The 19,334-nt window shown below is 39.1% G+C and overlaps 3 protein-coding genes across 5 annotated transcripts; 2 read left to right on the forward strand and 1 right to left on the reverse strand.

Moving 5' to 3' along the window:
* Window positions 1-8,910: 8,910 nt before the first annotated feature.
* LOC110822958 (uncharacterized) lies at window positions 8,911-13,353 on the forward strand. 3 transcript variants are annotated; one of them, XM_088210874.1, is made up of 8 exons: window positions 8,911-9,309; window positions 9,793-10,166; window positions 10,490-10,717; window positions 10,828-11,182; window positions 11,284-11,411; window positions 11,552-11,687; window positions 11,862-12,140; window positions 12,570-13,353. In XM_088210874.1, exons 2-7 carry the CDS (start codon window positions 9,823-9,825, stop codon window positions 12,099-12,101), a joined length of 1,431 nt encoding a protein of 476 aa, XP_088067000.1. In that variant the 5' UTR covers window positions 8,911-9,309; window positions 9,793-9,822; the 3' UTR covers window positions 12,102-12,140; window positions 12,570-13,353. The 3 variants fall into 3 exon arrangements, with proteins under 3 accessions (XP_088067000.1, XP_088066999.1, XP_088066998.1); XM_088210873.1 differs by lacking the exon at window positions 12,570-13,353 and adding an exon at window positions 12,302-12,444; XM_088210872.1 differs by lacking the exon at window positions 12,570-13,353 and having other exon boundaries at window positions 11,862-12,179.
* A 239-nt stretch (window positions 13,354-13,592) lies between these two features.
* LOC110823002 (pentatricopeptide repeat-containing protein At2g22410, mitochondrial-like) lies at window positions 13,593-15,759 on the reverse strand. Its single transcript, XM_022053257.2, has 2 exons — window positions 15,235-15,759; window positions 13,593-15,081 (listed from the first exon to the last, which is right to left on the reverse strand). The coding sequence occupies exons 1-2, from the start codon at window positions 15,669-15,671 to the stop codon at window positions 13,881-13,883; spliced, it is 1,638 nt and encodes a 545-aa protein (XP_021908949.2). The 5' UTR covers window positions 15,672-15,759; the 3' UTR covers window positions 13,593-13,880.
* A 1,942-nt stretch (window positions 15,760-17,701) lies between these two features.
* On the forward strand, window positions 17,702-18,028 carry LOC110822957 (uncharacterized). The gene has a single exon (XM_022053179.2). The coding sequence runs from the start codon at window positions 17,702-17,704 to the stop codon at window positions 18,026-18,028; it is 327 nt and encodes a 108-aa protein (XP_021908871.1).
* The last annotated feature ends 1,306 nt before the right edge of the window (window positions 18,029-19,334 follow it).

Genomic DNA, 19,334 nt, shown 5'->3' on the forward strand with positions numbered 1-19,334 from the left:
CATAGAGAGTTACAGGAGACTGAATCCCTCCACCTTTGCAGGGGGATCCTCTTTTGAAGAGGCCCAGTACTGGTTGGCGGAGACTGAGAGAGCTTTCAGGATCTTGGGAGTAGTTCCTGAGCAGAGAGTTGCCCTTGCTTCCTACATGCTGGTAGGGGAAGCAGGACATTGGTGGGAGCTCAAGCAGACCACCCTGCCTACACCAATCACTTGGGAGCAGTTCTTAGCGGCCTTCCATGCGGAGTATCTCCCTGAGCACATCCGACACCTAAAGGAAACGGAGTTTGTTCAACTGGTTCAGGGAAACATGACAGTATCAGAATATGCTCGTAAGTTCCTAGAGATGGGCCGATACTCCCCGGAGACATTGATGGATGAGGGCCGAAAGGCCAGGAGATTCCAGTCGGGTCTCCGCCCAGAGATCAGACAACACTTGTTAGTACTGGAGCTCAAGACATATTCAGCAGTCCTAGCAAAGGCACAGATCGTGGAAAGAAGTTTCAGCACCCGTCCTCAGCCAGGAGGGAGTTCCCGACTCTCAACTCCGTTTCGCAGGCCAGCACCTACTGCGCCTGCCCAACCAAATAAGAGGCCCAGACCAGCCATCCAGGCCCCTCCTCAGGCTCCAGGGGTGGCACGTGGGAAGATCTGTTAACACTGCGGCAGAGATCACGGGGATCGACCCTGCTACCGCCTCAACGGCACTTGTCGCATTTGTGGCAGTGCCCAGCATTATGCACGAGAATGCCCGAGGAACCAAAATCAAGGGAGGCCTCCTATCTAGGGCAGAGCTTACAACCTTACCTAGCAGGATGCCGACGCCGACCCGGATGTAGTACAGGGTATGTATACTATCTGTGACCATATTGCTCATGTTTTATTTGACATAGTGCATCGTACTCTTTTGTTTCATATGCTTTTGCTTCCAAAATTAATGTATCACTTGATAAACTTGATTCATTGTTGTTTGTGTCTACTACTGGGGGTGAAGCACTACTAGGGGAAGTTATCTATAGGGCTTGTGCCGTGGAGATAACAAATAAGAAACTGAGTGTAGACCTTATAGGTTTAGACACGGAAAATTTTGATGTAATCTTATGAATGGACTAGCTAGCGGTGTATCACGCCACCATAGATTGCTTCAACAAGAGAGTTGTATTTAATCCTCCTAACGAGGAGCCATTTACAAATTAATAAAATTATTCAGTACTTATTCCTTGATGGCAAGTTTTCTTAACTTCTAGTGCCTTAATCTTGCTGTTTTCTCTTACTAGGCAAGTCTAAGAAGGAAATTTATATTCAAGAGATTCCAGTAGTCCGAGACTTCCGAGATGTGTTTCCGGACGAACTGCCCAGTCTGTCAGTGGACAGAGAAGTTGAGTTCACTATAGACCTACAACCAGGTACCCAACCCATTTCGGTTGCTCCTTACCGCATGAGCCGCATTGAGATGGAAGAGCTGAGGAAACAGATCACTGAATTACAAGACAGTGATTTTAATAGACACAGTGTGTCCCCTTGGGGTGCTGGAGTCACTTTTACAAGGAAGGGAGATGGAACGTTGAGACTGTGCATTGATTACAGAGGATTGAACAAGGTTACGGTCAAAAACAAGTATCCCCTTCCCTGGATTGATGACCTCTTTAATCAGCTGCAGGGTGCACAGGTCTTCTCTAAAATAGACCTACGATCAGGTTACCATCAGGTAAAGATAAGAACAAAAGACATCCCTAAGACGGCCTTCTGAACTAGGTACGGACACTATGAGTTCCTGGTCATGCCATTTGGGCTAACCAATGCCCCGATAATCTTTATGGATCTGATGAACAGGGTGTTCAGAGAGTTCTTAGATCAATTTGTCATCGTGTTCATCGATGATATCTTAGTCTACTCAAAAAGCAGAGAAGAACATGCTCACCATCTTACCCAAGTTTTGCAGGTCCTCAGAAACAAGAGGTTATATGCGAAGTTGAGTAAGTGTGGATTCTGGCTTGAGCAGAACGCCTTCCTAGGACACATTATATCGAAGGAAGGGGTATCAGTGAATCCCGAAAAGGTTGAAGCGGTACTTGACTAGGAGAAGCTAACATCAGTTAAGGAAATCTGTAACTTCCTGGGAATGACAAGTTATTACCGCAAGTTCGTTGAAGGATTCTCCAGTCTAACAGCTCCTCTAACCCGACTCACAAAGAAGAATGCCAAGTTTGAGTGGAATGAAGACTGCAAAAGAAGTTTTTCAGAATTAAAGAAGCGGCTGACCACTGCACCCGTGCTGGCTTTACCGAGTGGATTGGGAGAATATACAGTTTATAATGATGCCTCCTATCTGGGCCTGGGTTGTGTCCTAATGCAGCATGGACAGGTTATAGCATACGGGTTCAGACAGTTAAAGAATCATGAGAAGAACTATCCCACCCATGACTTGGAGCTTGCCGCAATCATTCATGCCTTGAAAACCTGGCACCATTATTTGTACGGAGAGACCTTTCAGATCTATACCGATCACAAGAGTTTGAAAAATATATTCACTCAGAAGGATCTCAACATGCGTCAGAGAAGGTGGATGGAACTCCTTAAGGACTATGATTGTGACATCTTATACCATCCAGGTAAGGGCAACGTGGTAGCAGATGCCCTCAGCAGGAAAAGTGCAGGTATCTTAACCCATTTGATGGTTTTAGAATGCAGACCAATTGAGGCCACACAACAGGTTCGACTTCATGATCTGAGGAGAGTCACATGTTTGGGCCACCTGACAGTCCAGCCCGAGTTAATCCAGAGAATAAGGGAAGCCCAGACAGTTGACTCCGCCCTAGTAGCCCGCATGAAGGATGCAGAACAGGGAGGGAGGTTAGAATTCCGAATCTCTGCCGATGGATTACTTCGTTTCCAAGACAGGGTGTGTGTCCCAGATGAAAGTGAGTTAAAAAGGGACATCATGGCGGAGTCCCATAGCTCAAAGTTTGCCATGCATCCAAGAAGCACCAATATGTACCAAAGCATGCGACCCTGGTTTTCGTGGTATGGGATGAAGAGAGACATAACCAACTTTGTATCTAAATGCTTGGTATGTTGGCAGGTCAAGGCAGAGCATTAGCGCCCAGGTGGGTTACTCCAACCTTTACCGATCCCGAAGTGAAAGTGGAAACATATCACCATGGACTTCGTATCGGGGCTACCCAAGGCACGTTCAGGACATGATGCCATATGGGTAATCATTGACCGACTTACCAAGTCTTCCCACTTCCTAGCCATCAGGATGACCGATTCATTGGACAAGTTGGCAAGGTTCGAATAGCTTCCAGCAAGCTATGGGAACAAAGCTATCTCTTAGTAGTGCCTTCCATCCCCATACTGATGGACAATCAGAAAGGACAATTCGTACGCTTGAGGATATGCTCCGAGCTTGTGTCCTGGACTCTAGGGGCCATTGGGATGACCATCTACCCCTGATAGAGTTTGCCTACAACAACAGCTATCAAGCAAGCATCGGCATGGCTTCATATGAGGCATTATATGGGCACCCGTGCAGATCACCGATTTGTTGGGAGGAAGTGGGCGATAGAAGATTGTTCGGCCCGGAGTTGGTAGAGGAGACCACGTCCAAAATAGTTAAAATCAGAAAGAATATTCAGACAGCTCAGAGTAGGCAGAAGAGTTATGCAGATACCCGGAGGAAAGACCTAATGTTTGAGAAAGGCGACCGGGTGTTTCTTAAGGTCACTCCTTTCAAGGGAATTAGTAGGTTCGGCAGGAGGGGAAAATTAAACTCCCGATATATTAGACCCTTTGAAATCTTAAACAGGATTGGTACTGCTGCCTACAGACTAGCATTGCCTCCAGAGCTCTCCAGAGTCCACAACATGTTCCACGTATCCATGCTACGTAAGTACAACCCGGACCCTTCTCATGTCTTGGCTCATGAACCGCTTTCGCTCCAAGAGGACTTGTCTTATGAAGAAGTACTAATTGGTATCACAGACCGAAAGAGCAGAATACTCCGCAACCAGGAAATATCATTTGTAAAGGTCGTGTGGCAGAACCACACGCCCAGGGAGGCTACCTGGGAGCTAGAATCAGAATTTAGAACCCAGTATCCCCATTTGTTCGACCAAGAGTAAGAGGCAAATTTGGAGGACCAAATTTCTTTAATAGGGGGAGAGTTGTAACACCCAAGTATTTTAATCTTATTCTTATTATTATTTTTCTATTTTCTTTTTTTTTTGTATTTGAATTTTTTAGATTTTTAATTAATTTAATTTGATTTAATTTAATTTAATTTAATGAAAATAAAAATAATAATAATGATAAAATTGAGTAAAAATATTATTTAGATTTAATTGAAATTGATTTTGAGAAAAAGGGGTGAAAATTTAGATTCTAGGGGTGTTTTTGAAAAGAAAATCTGAAATCGGAGGTCAAAACGCAATTTAGAAAAGTTGTGCCACATCAGCAGCCACGTCAGCGGCCCAGTCAGCAGCCCTGGCCAACCAGGACACGCCGTGTGGAAAGGAAACATTGACCAGGGGACGGGCCACGTGGGCGATCTGCGTGCGCACGATCGGATGGCTCAGATCCGTTCCCGCGCGCACGGATGGCCCAGATCAAACGTGCGCACGGAGGGCCAAGATTCACGCGTACGAACGGCCCAGATTCAATCAGGAACGGATGGCCCAGATTGCATCACAATGGACGACCCATATTTAATCCCAATTAAATCGCGATCGAACGATTCAGATCTAATCTTGATGGACGGTTGAGATCAAAAGGCAAAAGGTATAAATAACCCCACCCACACCTGACCACAAAACCCTAGCCGCCAGTGCCTCGCCGGAGAAGAAGAACCAGACGCCGGAGGAGCCGGCTGCCGCCACCCGCCGCCGCACCGGGGAAGTTTCTGACCGTCGATCGAGGTAAATTTTCTCCTCCTGGCTCGTTTTTCGATGCTGAGTCTGCCTATGGCCAAACTGGAGCCAAACGACCGGAAAACCCAGCCGAAGCCCAGCGGCGCCGCCGCGTCCCCCCTCTATTTTTGCCTCCGATGAGGCCCTTCCCGGCCTCTGTTCGATGCAAATTTTATACCACTGTGATCACCGTTCTTTTCTCTACAGGTTGATCGGAGCCAAACATCAAAACGCGACTCACACCGGAGGATCTGCCGTACCCGAGAGCACCGCCGTCGGTAAGTTTCGATTTTTTGTGATTTTTTGGCCCACCGAGGGCCTTAAGGTTGTTTTATCGCAGGGACCGATGCAAGTGTGGCCGAATTTGGCCAAAAACGACCAACCAGAGGTGAATCGCTGTCGTCGAAGCACGACAGAGCCGTCGTGGCAGAATTTCGATATTGGCCGAAAGGGGCCCTAGGTCTGATTTGGAATTTTTTGGGACACGTACAAGTACCTGTAGTGCGTTTCAGTTTTCTAGAAAAATAATTCAGAGAAATTAGGGACAGCCTGTAAGTGTACTGTAAAGTCGAATTCAGACCCCGAAACAGGTAAGGACCCCTCACCCTGTTTCCTATCACGGTATTAAAGCTAAATAAATAATTAAATTGTACTTTGTGACTTTATAGATGTATAATTGATTTAGGTTGCCAATAGAGCCCGAGTCTGATACAGTGTTGGTCTGTTATTGTTTGATTTAATTTCCAGTATTAAATGCAGCATGATGTTTGATGTAATTATGTTATGGTCTCGTATGCATGAACTATGATTTCTTTTATTATGGTTTGTATTATGGTGAACCCGGTACTGTATTGTCTTATTTGGTATCAATTAGTGGTTTACATATTGTGTATGATTGGATGATTAAGATTAAGAAAAAAGGCAAAAAGGTTATGTGAATTGATAAGTGGAAAATGTGGACAGTCTGACTAGATATCCTGGGAGATGATGGACGGACCGGGTCTGTAGGAAACCCCTACCGAGGAGGTGGTCTCTCATACCGGATGGGGTATGGAGACCTTATGTGTTTTGGCGCCCATACCAGACGGGGTATAGGGACGGCTCGTTTCACCCTCATACTGGACGGGGTATTGAGGTTCATGGTTTTGGTGCCCATACCGAACGGGGTATGGGGACAGCCCTGGAATCAGGTTATAAATGTTAATGGTTCACGTGTAGCGGGGACTCCCTATGGATCCCCAGGGATACTAGTAGGCTAGTAAAAGAGGAAATCTGTTTTCTGATGATTGAAATGTAAAAGCATGATATGTGTTATGTTATAAAGTGTGTATGATTTCATGATATTATAAGGTTATTATTTTCATATGTTGTTTTTATGGATCTCACTGAGGTAAGTGGACAGTAAAGGTTTTTATGTTAATAAACGAGTTCGTTATAAATTATGCTCCATTGGTCATTTTTGTTTTCTACCCACCTTTACTTCCGTGGCGGTGAGATAGTGTGAAGTATTTACTGGGCTGGTGTAGCTCATCCCTTATTTAACCATTTCAGATCAGGAAGACGTTGTTTCCGAGCCCGTTCCGCAGGAAGACGGCGAAGGGGACGCCTAAAGACTTTATAGTTGTATTTATAGTTTTTATTTCGAGTATCTCTTTTAGTTAGTTTGTTCCTTCATATTTTGAGTACGTTTTGGTTATTGTGTAAGGGATGTTAATCAAAATTTTTATTACGCTTCCGCATTTGAGATTTTTAATACATATATTTCACTTAAATTTTCGAGACCGTTACACAGATAGTGTACATACCTTGTACCACGTTCGGGTTCGCTTCAGCATCCTACTGGGTGAGGTTGTAAGCCCTGCCCTAAATAGGAGGTCTGCCTTGATTCTGGTTCCTTGGACACTCTCTCGCATAATGTTGGGCACTACCACATATATAACAGGTGTTGTTAATGCGGTAGCAGGGTCGGTCCCCGTGATCAATGCCGCATTGCTGACAAATCTTACCACGTCCTGCCACTGAAGCCTGGGGGGGGGGGGCTTGGATCACTGGCTTGGGCCTCTTATTCTGTTGGACAAACGCAGTAGGTGCTAGTCTACGGGGTGGAACTGAGGATCTGAGGTTCCCTACTGCCTGAGGGAGGGTGTGAAAGCTCCTCTCCACCAGCTGTGCCTTGGCCAGAACGGCCGAATAAGTACTGAGCTCCAACACGAACAAATGCTGTCTGATCTCTGGGTGGAGGCCCCACTGGGACCTCCTAGGATTCCTGCCCTCATTCAACAACGTCTCAGGGGAATATCGGCCCAACTCCAAGAATTTACGAGCATATTCAAACACAATCATGTTCCCTTGGACCAACTGGACAAACTCCATCTCCTTCAGATGTCGGAGATGCTCTGGGAGGTACTCTGCATGAAAGGCTGTTAGGAACTGTTTCCAAGTAACTGGAACAGGTAGGGTGGTCTATTTGAGTTCCCACCAGCGATTTGCTTCTCCCACTAGCATGTAGGTAGCAAGGGTGACCTTTTGCTCAAAAGTCACCCCTAGGATCTTAAAGGCCTTCTCTGTCTCTGTCAACCAGTATTCGGCATCTTCAAAAGAGGATTCCCTGCAAAAGTATATGAGTTTAATATCTTATACCTCTCTATGTAGTCTGGATCAATCGTGGGAGGAACTGGGTCCCGTGAAAAAAGGACTGGGCCAGGCTAAAGATAGACTGGGGGGCCCTGTGGTGGTACTTGTTGATATGGTAGGGGCACCGGATTGTACTGTGGCGGTATCGGGCGATACTGCAGCAAGGGTACCGGATCATACTGCGGTGGTGCCGGGTGGTACTGTGGAGGAGTAGGGTCATACTAGGGTGGCTCGGGATCCTCTCGCTGCAGTGGTGGCTCAACCTGTGGTGAAATTAATTAAATTAGATGAGGGTATAATGGAAAACAAATAGAATGTCCACCAAGTATCACTAATTTGGTGATTTAAAAATTTACTCCAAAATTTGTCAGTCAAATATCATTTATTACAATTGCAAGTTGAAATAAATACAGTTTTCTCATGCCTGTAAAATACCATATATTAAAATTCTATCATTTACCATGATCCAACCAGGGGTTAAAGTTTTTTTGTGAATAAGTCTCCTTATGAATGTGTCAAAATCAATAGTACTTGAAACAATATTAATAAAATCGAATTATTTAAATTAATGAATTAATTACTTTGATAATAAAATTATTATATTTATATGTATGAATTTATTGTATTAATCATTTAAATTCACTGAATTTAGTTACGTTTATGATTTTAATAACTTTTCTATATTTATTTATAAATTATAAATTATAAATTATACATTTATCTTAAACCCAAAAACAATAATATTTAATAAATATTAAATTCTTATATTTCAATTAAAAAGTTGATAGTATAACATCATTTTAATTAGACAGTAATATAATTATGACATTATATTTCATTTTCATCATAAATGTAAATAAATCAGTTAGTAAAAAAAAATTTCCTAAATAATTTTCTTTATAGTATAAATTTAACATATTTTTCAACTATGATTTGAATTTAAAGGAAAATTACAGTAACATAATAGTTATACATCAATTAATTTAGTAAAATTTTAATTAAACATTTATTAAAAATGAAGTAATGGAATTTATTTAAGGCTAATTAAAACATTATTATGTAAAAGTAAATAGTAATTAAAGAAAATATTGATAAAATGGAATTTTTTAAATTAATGAATTGATTTATAAAACTAATTACTTTGATAATAAAAAAATAATGTATTTACATGTATGAATTTTATTGTATTAATCATTAAATTAATTTATTATAAAATGAATTTAATTCGTTTACCATCTTAATATTTTTTTTATAAATTATAAATAATATATTTATCTAAAACCTAAAAATAATAATATTTAGTAAATATTAATTTCTTAATAACAGTGATAATTAGTTTCCGGATCGGATCAGCCCTCTTCTTCCCATATAACCCCGTCCTCATGCCTCCAGTTTTCCTTGACCAATTTCTTCTTTTCCCCAATCTCTTTCTCCTGCGTTCTCAAAGCCGTCCGCCAGAGTCTTCCAAGCAGCTCTTTCCTTTCTCGTTTTTCTCCCTCATCTCCTTCTTCTTCAGCGCCTCAGGACACTCGCCCAAATCGCAGGAAGACATCGGCACAGAACCTTCAAGTTTTCTCCAGGCAGCTCTCACGGCCATCAAAGAAGGCTTAATCAATTCTTAGAACTGTCGGATTTCATTAAATTAGGGTTCCGTTCGTTTTCCCTGGGCGTTGCAACGCATCTCCTTTCCTCTTTTTCAACGGATCGTGACTGTTACCGAGGTAATCGCTGCAAGGTATCACCGCGAAAGGCTTCCGGCAGCTTCCGGCTGGTAATCCCTCCCAATCGATTCTCTGTATTCAATGAACATATATCGGTTTCTAAGCTTTTTAGAAGTGATTCACGTAAAATGTTGCTGTTCATATATGTGTTTTGATGTTATAATGATGTTTTTTTACATCATATGTTGGTGTTACTGTGCATATGTTACTTCTGGTTTACTGATCTCAACGTGCGAATTGAGATCCGCAGCTGTCCCTTTTCATTTGTTCCATAACTGAGTATTGCAGATTCCCTTTTTGAGGGTGAGCTCTTGATTAGTGATTTCAGTCCTTTGTGTTGATTACTGTCAGAGAATTTGATGTATAAAGGGGGTTTGATATATGTGCTTTGATGTTATTAAAATCGAACATCTCTAGTGAACTAGATGCAATTATATGAAAGCTGGATCTTTGAAAGGTGTATTTAAAAATCTGGGAAACATTGAAAGCTGTATCTCTTCTCTTACTTATCTTTTTGTGCATGGCTGGTGCAGTTTTATTTGAATTAGTTTGTACAACACAAAATGGGAGGTGGATTTAGAGTGCTTCATCTTGTCAGACCGTTTCTTTCGTTTCTGCCCGAAGTTCAAAGTGCTGACAGGAAAGTTCCATTCAGAGAGAAGGTAATATACACTGTGATTTCTCTGTTCATTTTCTTGGTGTGTAGTCAGCTCCCTCTTTATGGGATACACTCCACAACTGGTGCGGATCCATTCTATTGGATGCGTGTTATTCTTGCCTCAAACCGAGGGACTGTCATGGAGCTTGGTATCACACCAATTGTGACGTCTGGACTCGTTATGCAACTCCTTGCTGGATCAAAAATTATTGAAGTTGACAATAATGTCCGTGAGGACCGTGCACTCTTGTAAGTTCCTTAATCTGCAGCTTGCTTTCTTGGCATTAGTTATTAAAGTGTACAAATTGTGGCCAATATGCATTGCTTTCTCTGCTATATTTTTCTGTTATACTCCAAGGGGTTTAGCAGTTTCATTAGACTTGGGCTTTCTGATATAGCCTCACATGATGAATGCCCTAAGAATATCCAGGATGTTTTATAATGTGTGAATATTATTATAACGTGCGAAAATTTATCTTCTTAACATTGGAATTTTTTTTGGCAATTGTTTTGATGTGCAACATTTTTCCTCACAATTTATATCTTTGTCTTTGGCTTGGCTTTTCTCTCAGAAATGGTGCACAGAAGTTGTTAGGAATCTTGATAGCTGTTGGTGAAGCAGTTGCATATGTTCTCTCTGGGATGTATGGTAGTGTTGGCCAACTGGGAGTGGGGAATGCAATCCTTATCATTGTCCAGCTCTGCTTTGCTGGGATCATTGTTATATGTTTGGATGAACTTCTCCAAAAGGGATATGGTCTAGGATCTGGAATCTCCCTTTTCATTGCAACCAACATCTGGTGAGATTTTTTCCTGTTTGCTAGATCCATTACTGTCTATTGTTGCACAGCCAACCACTGTTGCTATTACAGATTTTGAATGCTTAAAATGTCTTGTAATTCCCTTTCAGTGAGAACATAATTTGGAAAGCATTTAGTCCAACAACCATTAATAGTGGGCGTGGAGCTGAATTTGAAGGTGCTGTCATTGCATTGTTCCATCTGTTGATCACTCGAACAGATAAAGTTCGTGCGCTCCGGGAGGCTTTTTACCGGCAGAATCTTCCTAACGTGACAAATCTGCTTGCCACAGTCTTGATATTCCTGATTGTTATCTACTTCCAAGGGTTCCGGATTGTTTTGCCGGTGAGATCAAAGAATGCTCGTGGGCAGCAGGGCTCTTACCCTATCAAGCTGTTTTACACCTCTAACATGCCCATCATTTTGCAGTCTGCTCTTGTCTCCAACCTGTACTTCATCTCTCAGGTAATGGGAAGTAGATAAATTTTGTACACAAGTTGATGTCAACAGAGAAAAAAAAAAGCTCTGGTTATAAAGTTAGTAAATTTAATATCCTGGTTTTGCAGTTGCTATACAGGAGGTACAGTGGAAATTTCTTTGTGAATCTTTTGGGCAAGTGGAAGGAGTCTGAATATTCCGGTGGTCAGTTTATCCCTGTTGGTGGTATTGCATATTATATCACTGCACCTTCCAGGTGACTGAGGGAGAATTTTTTTTTTGCTTTTACCACATATTATTTATGTCATATCCGGTCAGTAAATATACTAATTTTTCCCCTCTTTCTACACACTCTGTTACTGACTCTACTCTATCATGTTGCCTGTTGTTTTGCAGCTTGGCTGATATGGCTGCCAATCCTTTCCATGCCTTGTTCTATCTTGTGTTCATGTTATCTGCATGTGCACTGTTCTCAAAAACTTGGATTGAAGTTTCTGGCTCATCTGCTAGAGATGTTGCCAAGCAGCTCAAGGTATGTGATTTGTTGAATTGGATGTTAAGATAGATCTGATACTCTTTACAAATTCTAGCATCTAAAATCTAGTTATGGCATGTGGAATACCCATATGATGCTCGTTTGTGTTGAATATTGACCTGAGTGGTGGTGTTATTGGAAAGGTAACATGATCTGTATGTGTTGTTTCAGGAACAACAAATGGTTATGCCCGGGCACAGGGAGTCGAACTTACAAAAGGAGCTTAACCGATACATACCAACAGCTGCAGCGTTTGGTGGGATTTGCATTGGTGCATTGACAGTGTTGGCGGATTTTATGGGGGCCATTGGCTCAGGGACTGGAATTCTTCTTGCAGTTACCATCATTTATCAGTACTTTGAGACATTCGAGAAGGAAAAAGCTAGCGAACTTGGCTTCTTTGGTTTCTGAACTTGAGATTTTCTTTTTCCATGATATTATGACTGTAAGGTAATTACAAAATATGAATAAAATTATCTTTTGGTTGAATTGTTAGTATTTTTATTTTGCTTTTGGTGGCTTTGTGTTCCTTTCTCTCTTTGTTTCTGGAAAAGGAAGGAGAAAATTATTTTATTAATGAGCAAAAGAAAAGGATATTTCTATTCCTTCAGGGTATGCCAGAAGAGACAAACGAAATAAATAACAGGAATCCAAGATTCCTAGTATAACTAGGAAAATCAGAACGGGAAACAACAGTGCCCTGCTCCTTGTGTAAGCCTATGATATAAATACATGACTCCACATCATTGCTCCATATCATCTCCATTCACTACTTTTTTTGTTAGAACCATGCTTAACGTACACCAAGAGCTACTTTGCAGTCTTAAATAGTGAAGAAAGTGATATTGACACCAAATTCACCAGCCCAACTCCCCACAGGGCTAAAACTGCTCTGCCGTGGAAGAGTCAGTCCAGGAAAAATCAACAAGCAGCTAAACGGACTCCTGATCAGATGCATGCAAAACCTCTTGTTCTTGCTGGTCATCCCAACAGAGGAGTTCCTGCTGCTGCTGCTGCCGACGGTGCTCTGTAGAGTTGGTTTAACAGTGGCAGTAATTATAATCACAGGAACAAGGGGGCAATAATAGTGGATTCTTCAGAGACAGCCAATTAGCTAATGGCGATGATCTAGAAAATGGGAATCTTGAAAAGGAGCAGGAAGGAAACGCATGTATTGACTCTTCAAGGATACAAGAAGCAGCTTGTTGAGAAGAAAGCATCTTCAAATTTGCTGAAAATGAGTGTTGCAAAGCAGCAGAAAATGGTTGATGTTTCTGAGGATTTCAAGTCAATGAAACTTGTGGGGAAGAAAAAAGATGAGCAGGAGAAGACTGTTAGGAAGAAAGGCAGTGTGAATGAGAAGAAAGTTGCCAAGTCCATGAGCTTTAATGGATTCTTTGAACCAGTTAGGAGGCAGAGGAGTTTTGCCAGTAACAATTACAATCAAATTCAAATAGTGAAAGAAGACAAAGTGAAGGCGGATACTATTTTCAGATTTGAGGATGCCAAACAGTTTCCATGTCTGGGAGCAACTTTCTAAAGTATAAAATATTTGTTTTTTCTACTTTCTAAGTTAATAATTCACAGCAGAATTCTCTAGATTTTGGTTTAAGACTTGATTACTACATTTCGTCAATTATGGCATGAGCCTATTAAAATTTTAGTATTCCTATACTTTCCAAATTATTACAGTTTGTTTTATCTGATGCAATAATATATTTTCTACAAAATTATAGAGAATGGGTAAATGGGAGAATTATTAAGGAAGAAGTTCACAGTTAAAAGAAAACCTAGAAAAAGAAAATTTTGTCTTTTGCTGTTTCATAACACAGGCAAAAACATGCCATGCAGAGAAAGGGAAGGACCAAGCCATTAAATAACATCTTAATCTGCAATATCTCCTTTTTTGAAATTCTAGTGTTTAATTCATATTGATATTTACAGTTTATCTTTAAAGGGTTATAAGCATACCAGAGGATTCATTACAGTGTCTGCTAATGTTTATTTCATTAGTCAGTTTGCCATGGGAATCAAGCTCAACTGAAACTTACGACAGAAGGCTCCATTATCACCCAAATCATGATGACTGCATATGCAAAAACCTTGGATCATCTATTTCTAATAACAGCATTCAGTCGACTCCTCTCCTGAAACTGGACATGAAGTTTTGTCCTGAAAAATACTTTATGATCAACCTTTAACTTCAATGGAACTCCTAGCTGATGGCTTCTGCACATTGCTCTCCATCATCAATTCCCTAACTTTTATAGCATCACCCCATCTATCTGAACTTGCATAAGTATTTGACAAGAGAATATAATTACCGCTATTAGAATTATCCAATTCAAGAAGTTTCTGTGTGGCAATCTCAGCCAAATGTACATCTCCATGAACCTTACAAGCACTCAATAATATCCTCCATACTATAACATCTGCAACTATGGGCATTTCCTTTATGAACTCATAGGCCCTATACAGGTTGCCTGACCGGCTCAAGAGATCAACAACGCACCCATAATGTTTCATTTCTGGGGTTAGTCCATAAACTTTTTTCATGCTTTGAAAATACTTCAATCCATTATCTACTAATCCTGCATGAGTGCAAGCTAGTAAAATCCCAACGAATGTTCCATGAGCAGGCTGAACACCTTCCATCAACATCTTTGAAAAGAGCTCAAGTGTTGAATTGGAAAAACCATTGACAGCAAGGCCTGAGATAATGGAAGTCCATGAAACAGAGTCCTTCTCTTTCATTTCATGAAAGACCTTTAACGCTTTCCCCGCCTCACCGCATTTACAATACATATCTATCAGAGAATTCTCAACGTGAATATCTGCTTTTACACCATGCTCGCGTATATATTCATGAACAGATAGTCCCATATCAAGCGAACCCAAATGAGCACATGCAGAAAGCACACTGGCCACTGTAATCTCGTCTGGTTTGACCTTAGCTGCCATCATTTCTTGGAAAAGCTTCATGGCATCGAGAAAGTGGCCGGCTTGAGAGTACCCCGTGATCATAGATGTCCAAGAAATCACATCTCTAGCAGGCATTGCCTCAAAAAGCTTCCTGGCTTCTTTCAACTTTCCCACTTTAGCATACCCCATGATCATGGCATTCCAAGAAACCGTATTCCTTTTCCTCAACTTATGGAAAACTTTCCTCGCCATATCCACCAAACCACGCCTTCCATACATATCTATCAACGTATTCCCCAAGTAAACATCAATCTCAACGTGATTTCCCTCAATATATATAACCACGGAATCGGCAATATCATAGTCGCCCAAACGACTACACGCTAAAAGAACTTTCACCATTGTCACCCCATCGGCCTTCACATTTGCTTCCTGCATTGCGTCAAACAAATCCAGAACATCATAAAACCTGTCATGCAGAAAGTAGCCACAAATCAATGAATTCCAGGACACCAGATCTCTGTCCCCCATTCCATCAAACACGTTTCTTGCAATATGCAATTCACCACAGGACGCGTACATAAAAATCAATACATTTGATACAAAAAGATAAGATTCAAACCCGAGTTTCATCGCCTGAACATGAATCTTTTGACCTTGTACAGTGTCTGAAAGACGAGCGCATGCCTTTAAAACGAAAATAAATGTTAAGTTATCTCCAGACAGACCACGGTGATACAAACGATAGTACATGTTAATTGCTTCACAGGGTTGATTACTTTGCGACAAGCCACGCATCATATAGTTCCATACAAGTAATGTAGGTCGCTCAATTAGATTGAAAACGAGATGAGCCATGTGCAAATAAGATGAAGAGAAGGCGTATGCTTTGATGACAGCGGATATAGAATGTGGGTTTGTGTGGAGTTGAGCTCGGATTAGACGAGCATGAAGCTCTTTAATGGAGTTAATGGATACTTGTGTTCTTGTTACTCGCTCCCGTTTTGGAATCTTCGAGGACGTAGTGCATCGGCGAAAAATGGGTCTCGCGAGTTTCATCAGCAATCACTGGTATCATGCAAGAAACTGAAAGTGAAATTTTGGGACGAGGATCAAGTTAGTTGGTTACCTTGAGAGTCCATGAACAGAATGGGCTTTCAAAAAATTTGGTTTGATTCAATTTTTTATTTTTAAATAAACAAAATAAAAATATAATTTGATATCAAATTCAGATGAATTTGGTTATAGTGATTATTACTTGAAAAAAAAAAGCCTGTATAAATTAATTTAATTATCTGTGTTTTGTATAAATTACTAGTAGTCAGTAGAGGGTTTAGGGGCTAACTAAAAGGGTTTGGTTTCATTAACAACAAGTAATTGTAAGTTATAATTAAAGTAGTTGGTGATAAATAATTAAATTAAATTAAATATTGCTCCCGTATTATTCATTAATATACAAACCTAAAAAAAAAAAACTGTATTTTGTTAGTCTTGATTTCAACAATTAACAACCTAATGACATGGTAATTAGTTTTTAGCAAAAGACAAACACAAAACTAACCAACATAACTTCACTACGATTAGGTTGCTCAAGTATGTTTAGAATTGAAGGTATGTATATGCCGCAAACTTAATTATGATTATGAAGAAGGATTAAGTCAACAAATAATTTGTGGTATTAAATTTAGATTCTAAAAACGAAAACGGACTGCCTGCTGCCACTAGCTTTTAAGTCTAATGTCTTCAATCACAAATAGTAATGAGCTTTTAAACATAATGTCTATGAGCAAAAAAAATACATTCAATTACCATTAAAAATAAATTTATTATATTATTTAAAAATATAAAAAAAAAAAAAAAAAAAAAAAAATGTATAAAGTGAAGGTTAAACATTGGAGGTTGGTCCACGGTGACCAATTTTTGCACGCCAAGAGAGAAAAAAAAAAAAAAAAAAAAGGAAAGTTGAAACTTGAAAATTGAATTTTGGTCCTAACAACTATAAAAATGAATCTATAAATTCTAATTCAATTATTACAAAGTCAAAATAGTCACCAATAAATTATAGTTTGACTATGTATGATTTATAGCAATAGATGTATTATCAATAAATTTGTTGAATTATCATCAGTACATTATATTCATAAATTATTAGACATTTAATCAAATAATTTGACACATGAAGAAAGATAACACGTATAAAAACATGGGCTGCTGCCCCCATTATTCGGGTTCGGGTTAGTTGATTTGTTAATGGAGCGACGGTTTTTTTTTTTTTAATTTAATTTAATTTAATTTAATTTTGGAAGAGGGAGGTGAGAAAGTGGGGAGGCTACGCAATTTCCCACTCCACTACACGCCGTCCCATCTATTATTTTAAATTAAACGAAAATATAAAATTCCAAATAAATATTTTAATTACTTGGACACGTTAGTATTATATAGGAAGGCAACAAAACCTAAAAAGAAGCAAAGCAATTTCATGGTTTTGTATAGAATAAGCTTTTTTATTGTTAGGTACGATTATGATCTTATTTTACCCACCAATCTACTTAATATTATTTATGTGTACATTAAAAATTAAATTTATTTATAAAAAAATTAAAAAAACAGAATTTAATATGTCTAAGTTATTGTTTTGTATATTTCATATAAATTATCACTAAACATTAACCTCATCAACTAATCAGGTTTAAATCATTGATTTTCCCTTCACTGGAAACTTCATCCCATTTTCAAGGGAACAAAAATGTATCAACAGAAATTCTATTTATTTTATTATAAAACAAATTATTTATTGATTAATATAATTTTAAAATTTACGTGCCCCAACTTCTGGGCCCTTGAACTCAACTTCCTCCCTCACCAAATACGTCCAAAACTCCAAACACTACAATGACCGAAATACCCTTCTCCCTTTCTCTCTTCTCTCAAAACACCCACACCCACACATATATATATATATATATGTATCTCTACACACACACAGACACCCACAAGAATTTCAAAATACACACCGTATTCCTTCTGTTTCATCGAAAGATTCAAAAGCCAGTTGAATTGAAGGGAAAAAAAAAGCTATCTCAAAAGCCATGAAAGCATCGAGCGCTGCAGCCGATGGTGGAGCTTCCTGGTACTGCGCCGTAGTTCTGCTAGCCCTAATACTGGTCGGCTCCATTAGAGAGAACTGTCTGGGATCAGACGAACAGATCAAAGGAAGAAGTCAGCTTCTCGTTGACAGACCCTGCGATGAAATCTACGTCGTTGGAGAAGGGGAAACACTGCACACAATCAGCGACAAGTGCGGCGACCCGTTTATCGTTGAGCGCAACCCGCATATCCATGACCCGGACGATGTCTTCCCCGGACTCGTCATCAAGATCATCACCCCTTCACCTCCTAGAAAGTTGTCGAATTAGTTCGTCGCCGTATTGGTTTTTGGGTTAATCGGCGTGGTAATTAATGGTAGGTGCTTGAATCTTATATATCGTTAATAACTATATGTATAAATCTATAGATATACATATAATCTAAAAAAATCTATACATAGATATACATCAAAAAACGGAAAAAAAGGAAAAAATTACAGAAAACAGAGAAGGAATCTTAGGAAGAGGTTAGATTTTGTTACTATACTTTTTTTTTTTTTTTTTGTTGTTCTTCCTTCCTTCCTTTTTGGTTTTGGTTGGCTCTATTTCTATGTAGTTTTTTTTTATTGAGTTTTTGCTATGTAGTTAAAGAGCCATATAGATATAGCTACAGAAACGTTTCTTCTAATTCCAGCTGCTTCGCCCAGCTTGTATCATATTGAAGAAATGAAATTAAGTTTCTCGTTTTTTTTTATAATTCTCAGCGTTGTTAATATTGCGTTTGATCTTTGAAAGTTGGAAGAATATTTGGCTTTTTCGTTTTTTGCTTTCTGCGCAACCTCCGATCTATCCGTATAAGATTCATAGGATGATTTATGGCTAAAATCGGATTAATTAACTAAATTAAACCAGATTATTATGATAATTATAATTACTAAGATAATTGTCTTTTTTAAAAGACGAAAAGGGGAATGCGATTACAGAGGAAAAGCAGAGGCAGCTCTGTTTTCAAGTTACCACTTAAATATTTCATCCAAAAAAAACAAAGTGCTTAGTAAGGAGATAGCATTAGGCAGGAATACTGTCTTGTTGTACAATTATTATTATTTTTTAAAATATATATATAAATATATATAAGAGAATATTTTTTTGTTCCCCAAATTCGAATTTTTTAATGCTTAAATATTAATATTTAAATAATAATAACATTAATAATTTAAAATTTGATGTTACGCATAACATTAGATTATGATGCTAACATGTCCAATTTAAAATTGAGTTAATTTCTTTACATACATTTGGAGCCAATATTATAATTTAATCTCCTAAATTAGTTACAAATTTGTAATTTTTGAATTTCTTAATGTCCACTTTTGGTAACAAATTTTAATATGCTTCATAATTTTATTTTATTTTTTATTAAAATTAAATTATTAGATCATTAACATCAAACATAAAAAAGAAAAAAGAAAATTGATTAGCAAATTTGAAAACTATATAATTGGATTTTGTTGTAATTGAATTGAACACGTGTTTCGAAATGTGCCGACCCGTTTGATGATAAGAACAGAATCATTTGTCAAATTTTATCAATAAAATTTAATTAATTATTGTAGATTTATTTCATATCACTAAA

This window comes from Carica papaya, chromosome 9, assembly GCF_054855325.1.
Source record: "Carica papaya isolate Zhongbai chromosome 9, ASM5485532v1, whole genome shotgun sequence".
Taxonomy (NCBI): domain Eukaryota; kingdom Viridiplantae; phylum Streptophyta; class Magnoliopsida; order Brassicales; family Caricaceae; genus Carica; species Carica papaya.

What these genes read in the sequence shown, in the direction of transcription:
- LOC110822958 (XM_088210874.1), top strand. Translation starts at nt 9,823, where the DNA reads ATGGGAGGTGGATTTAGAGTGCTTCATCTTGTCAGACCGTTTCTTTCG. An exon ending in TTCATTGCAACCAACATCTG is followed by an intron (nt 10,718 to 10,827) that starts GTGAGATTTTTT and finishes ATTCCCTTTCAG; the next exon opens with TGAGAACATAATTTGGAAAG. An exon ending in ACCTGTACTTCATCTCTCAG is followed by an intron (nt 11,183 to 11,283) that starts GTAATGGGAAGT and finishes CTGGTTTTGCAG; the next exon opens with TTGCTATACAGGAGGTACAG.
- LOC110822957 (XM_022053179.2), top strand. Translation starts at nt 17,702, where the DNA reads ATGAAAGCATCGAGCGCTGCAGCCGATGGTGGAGCTTCCTGGTACTGC.
- LOC110823002 (XM_022053257.2), bottom strand. Translation starts at nt 15,671, where the DNA reads ATGAAACTCGCGAGACCCATTTTTCGCCGATGCACTACGTCCTCGAAG. An exon ending in GTTCAGGCGATGAAACTCGG is followed by an intron (nt 15,082 to 15,234) that starts GTTTGAATCTTA and finishes TCTGCATGACAG; the next exon opens with GTTTTATGATGTTCTGGATT.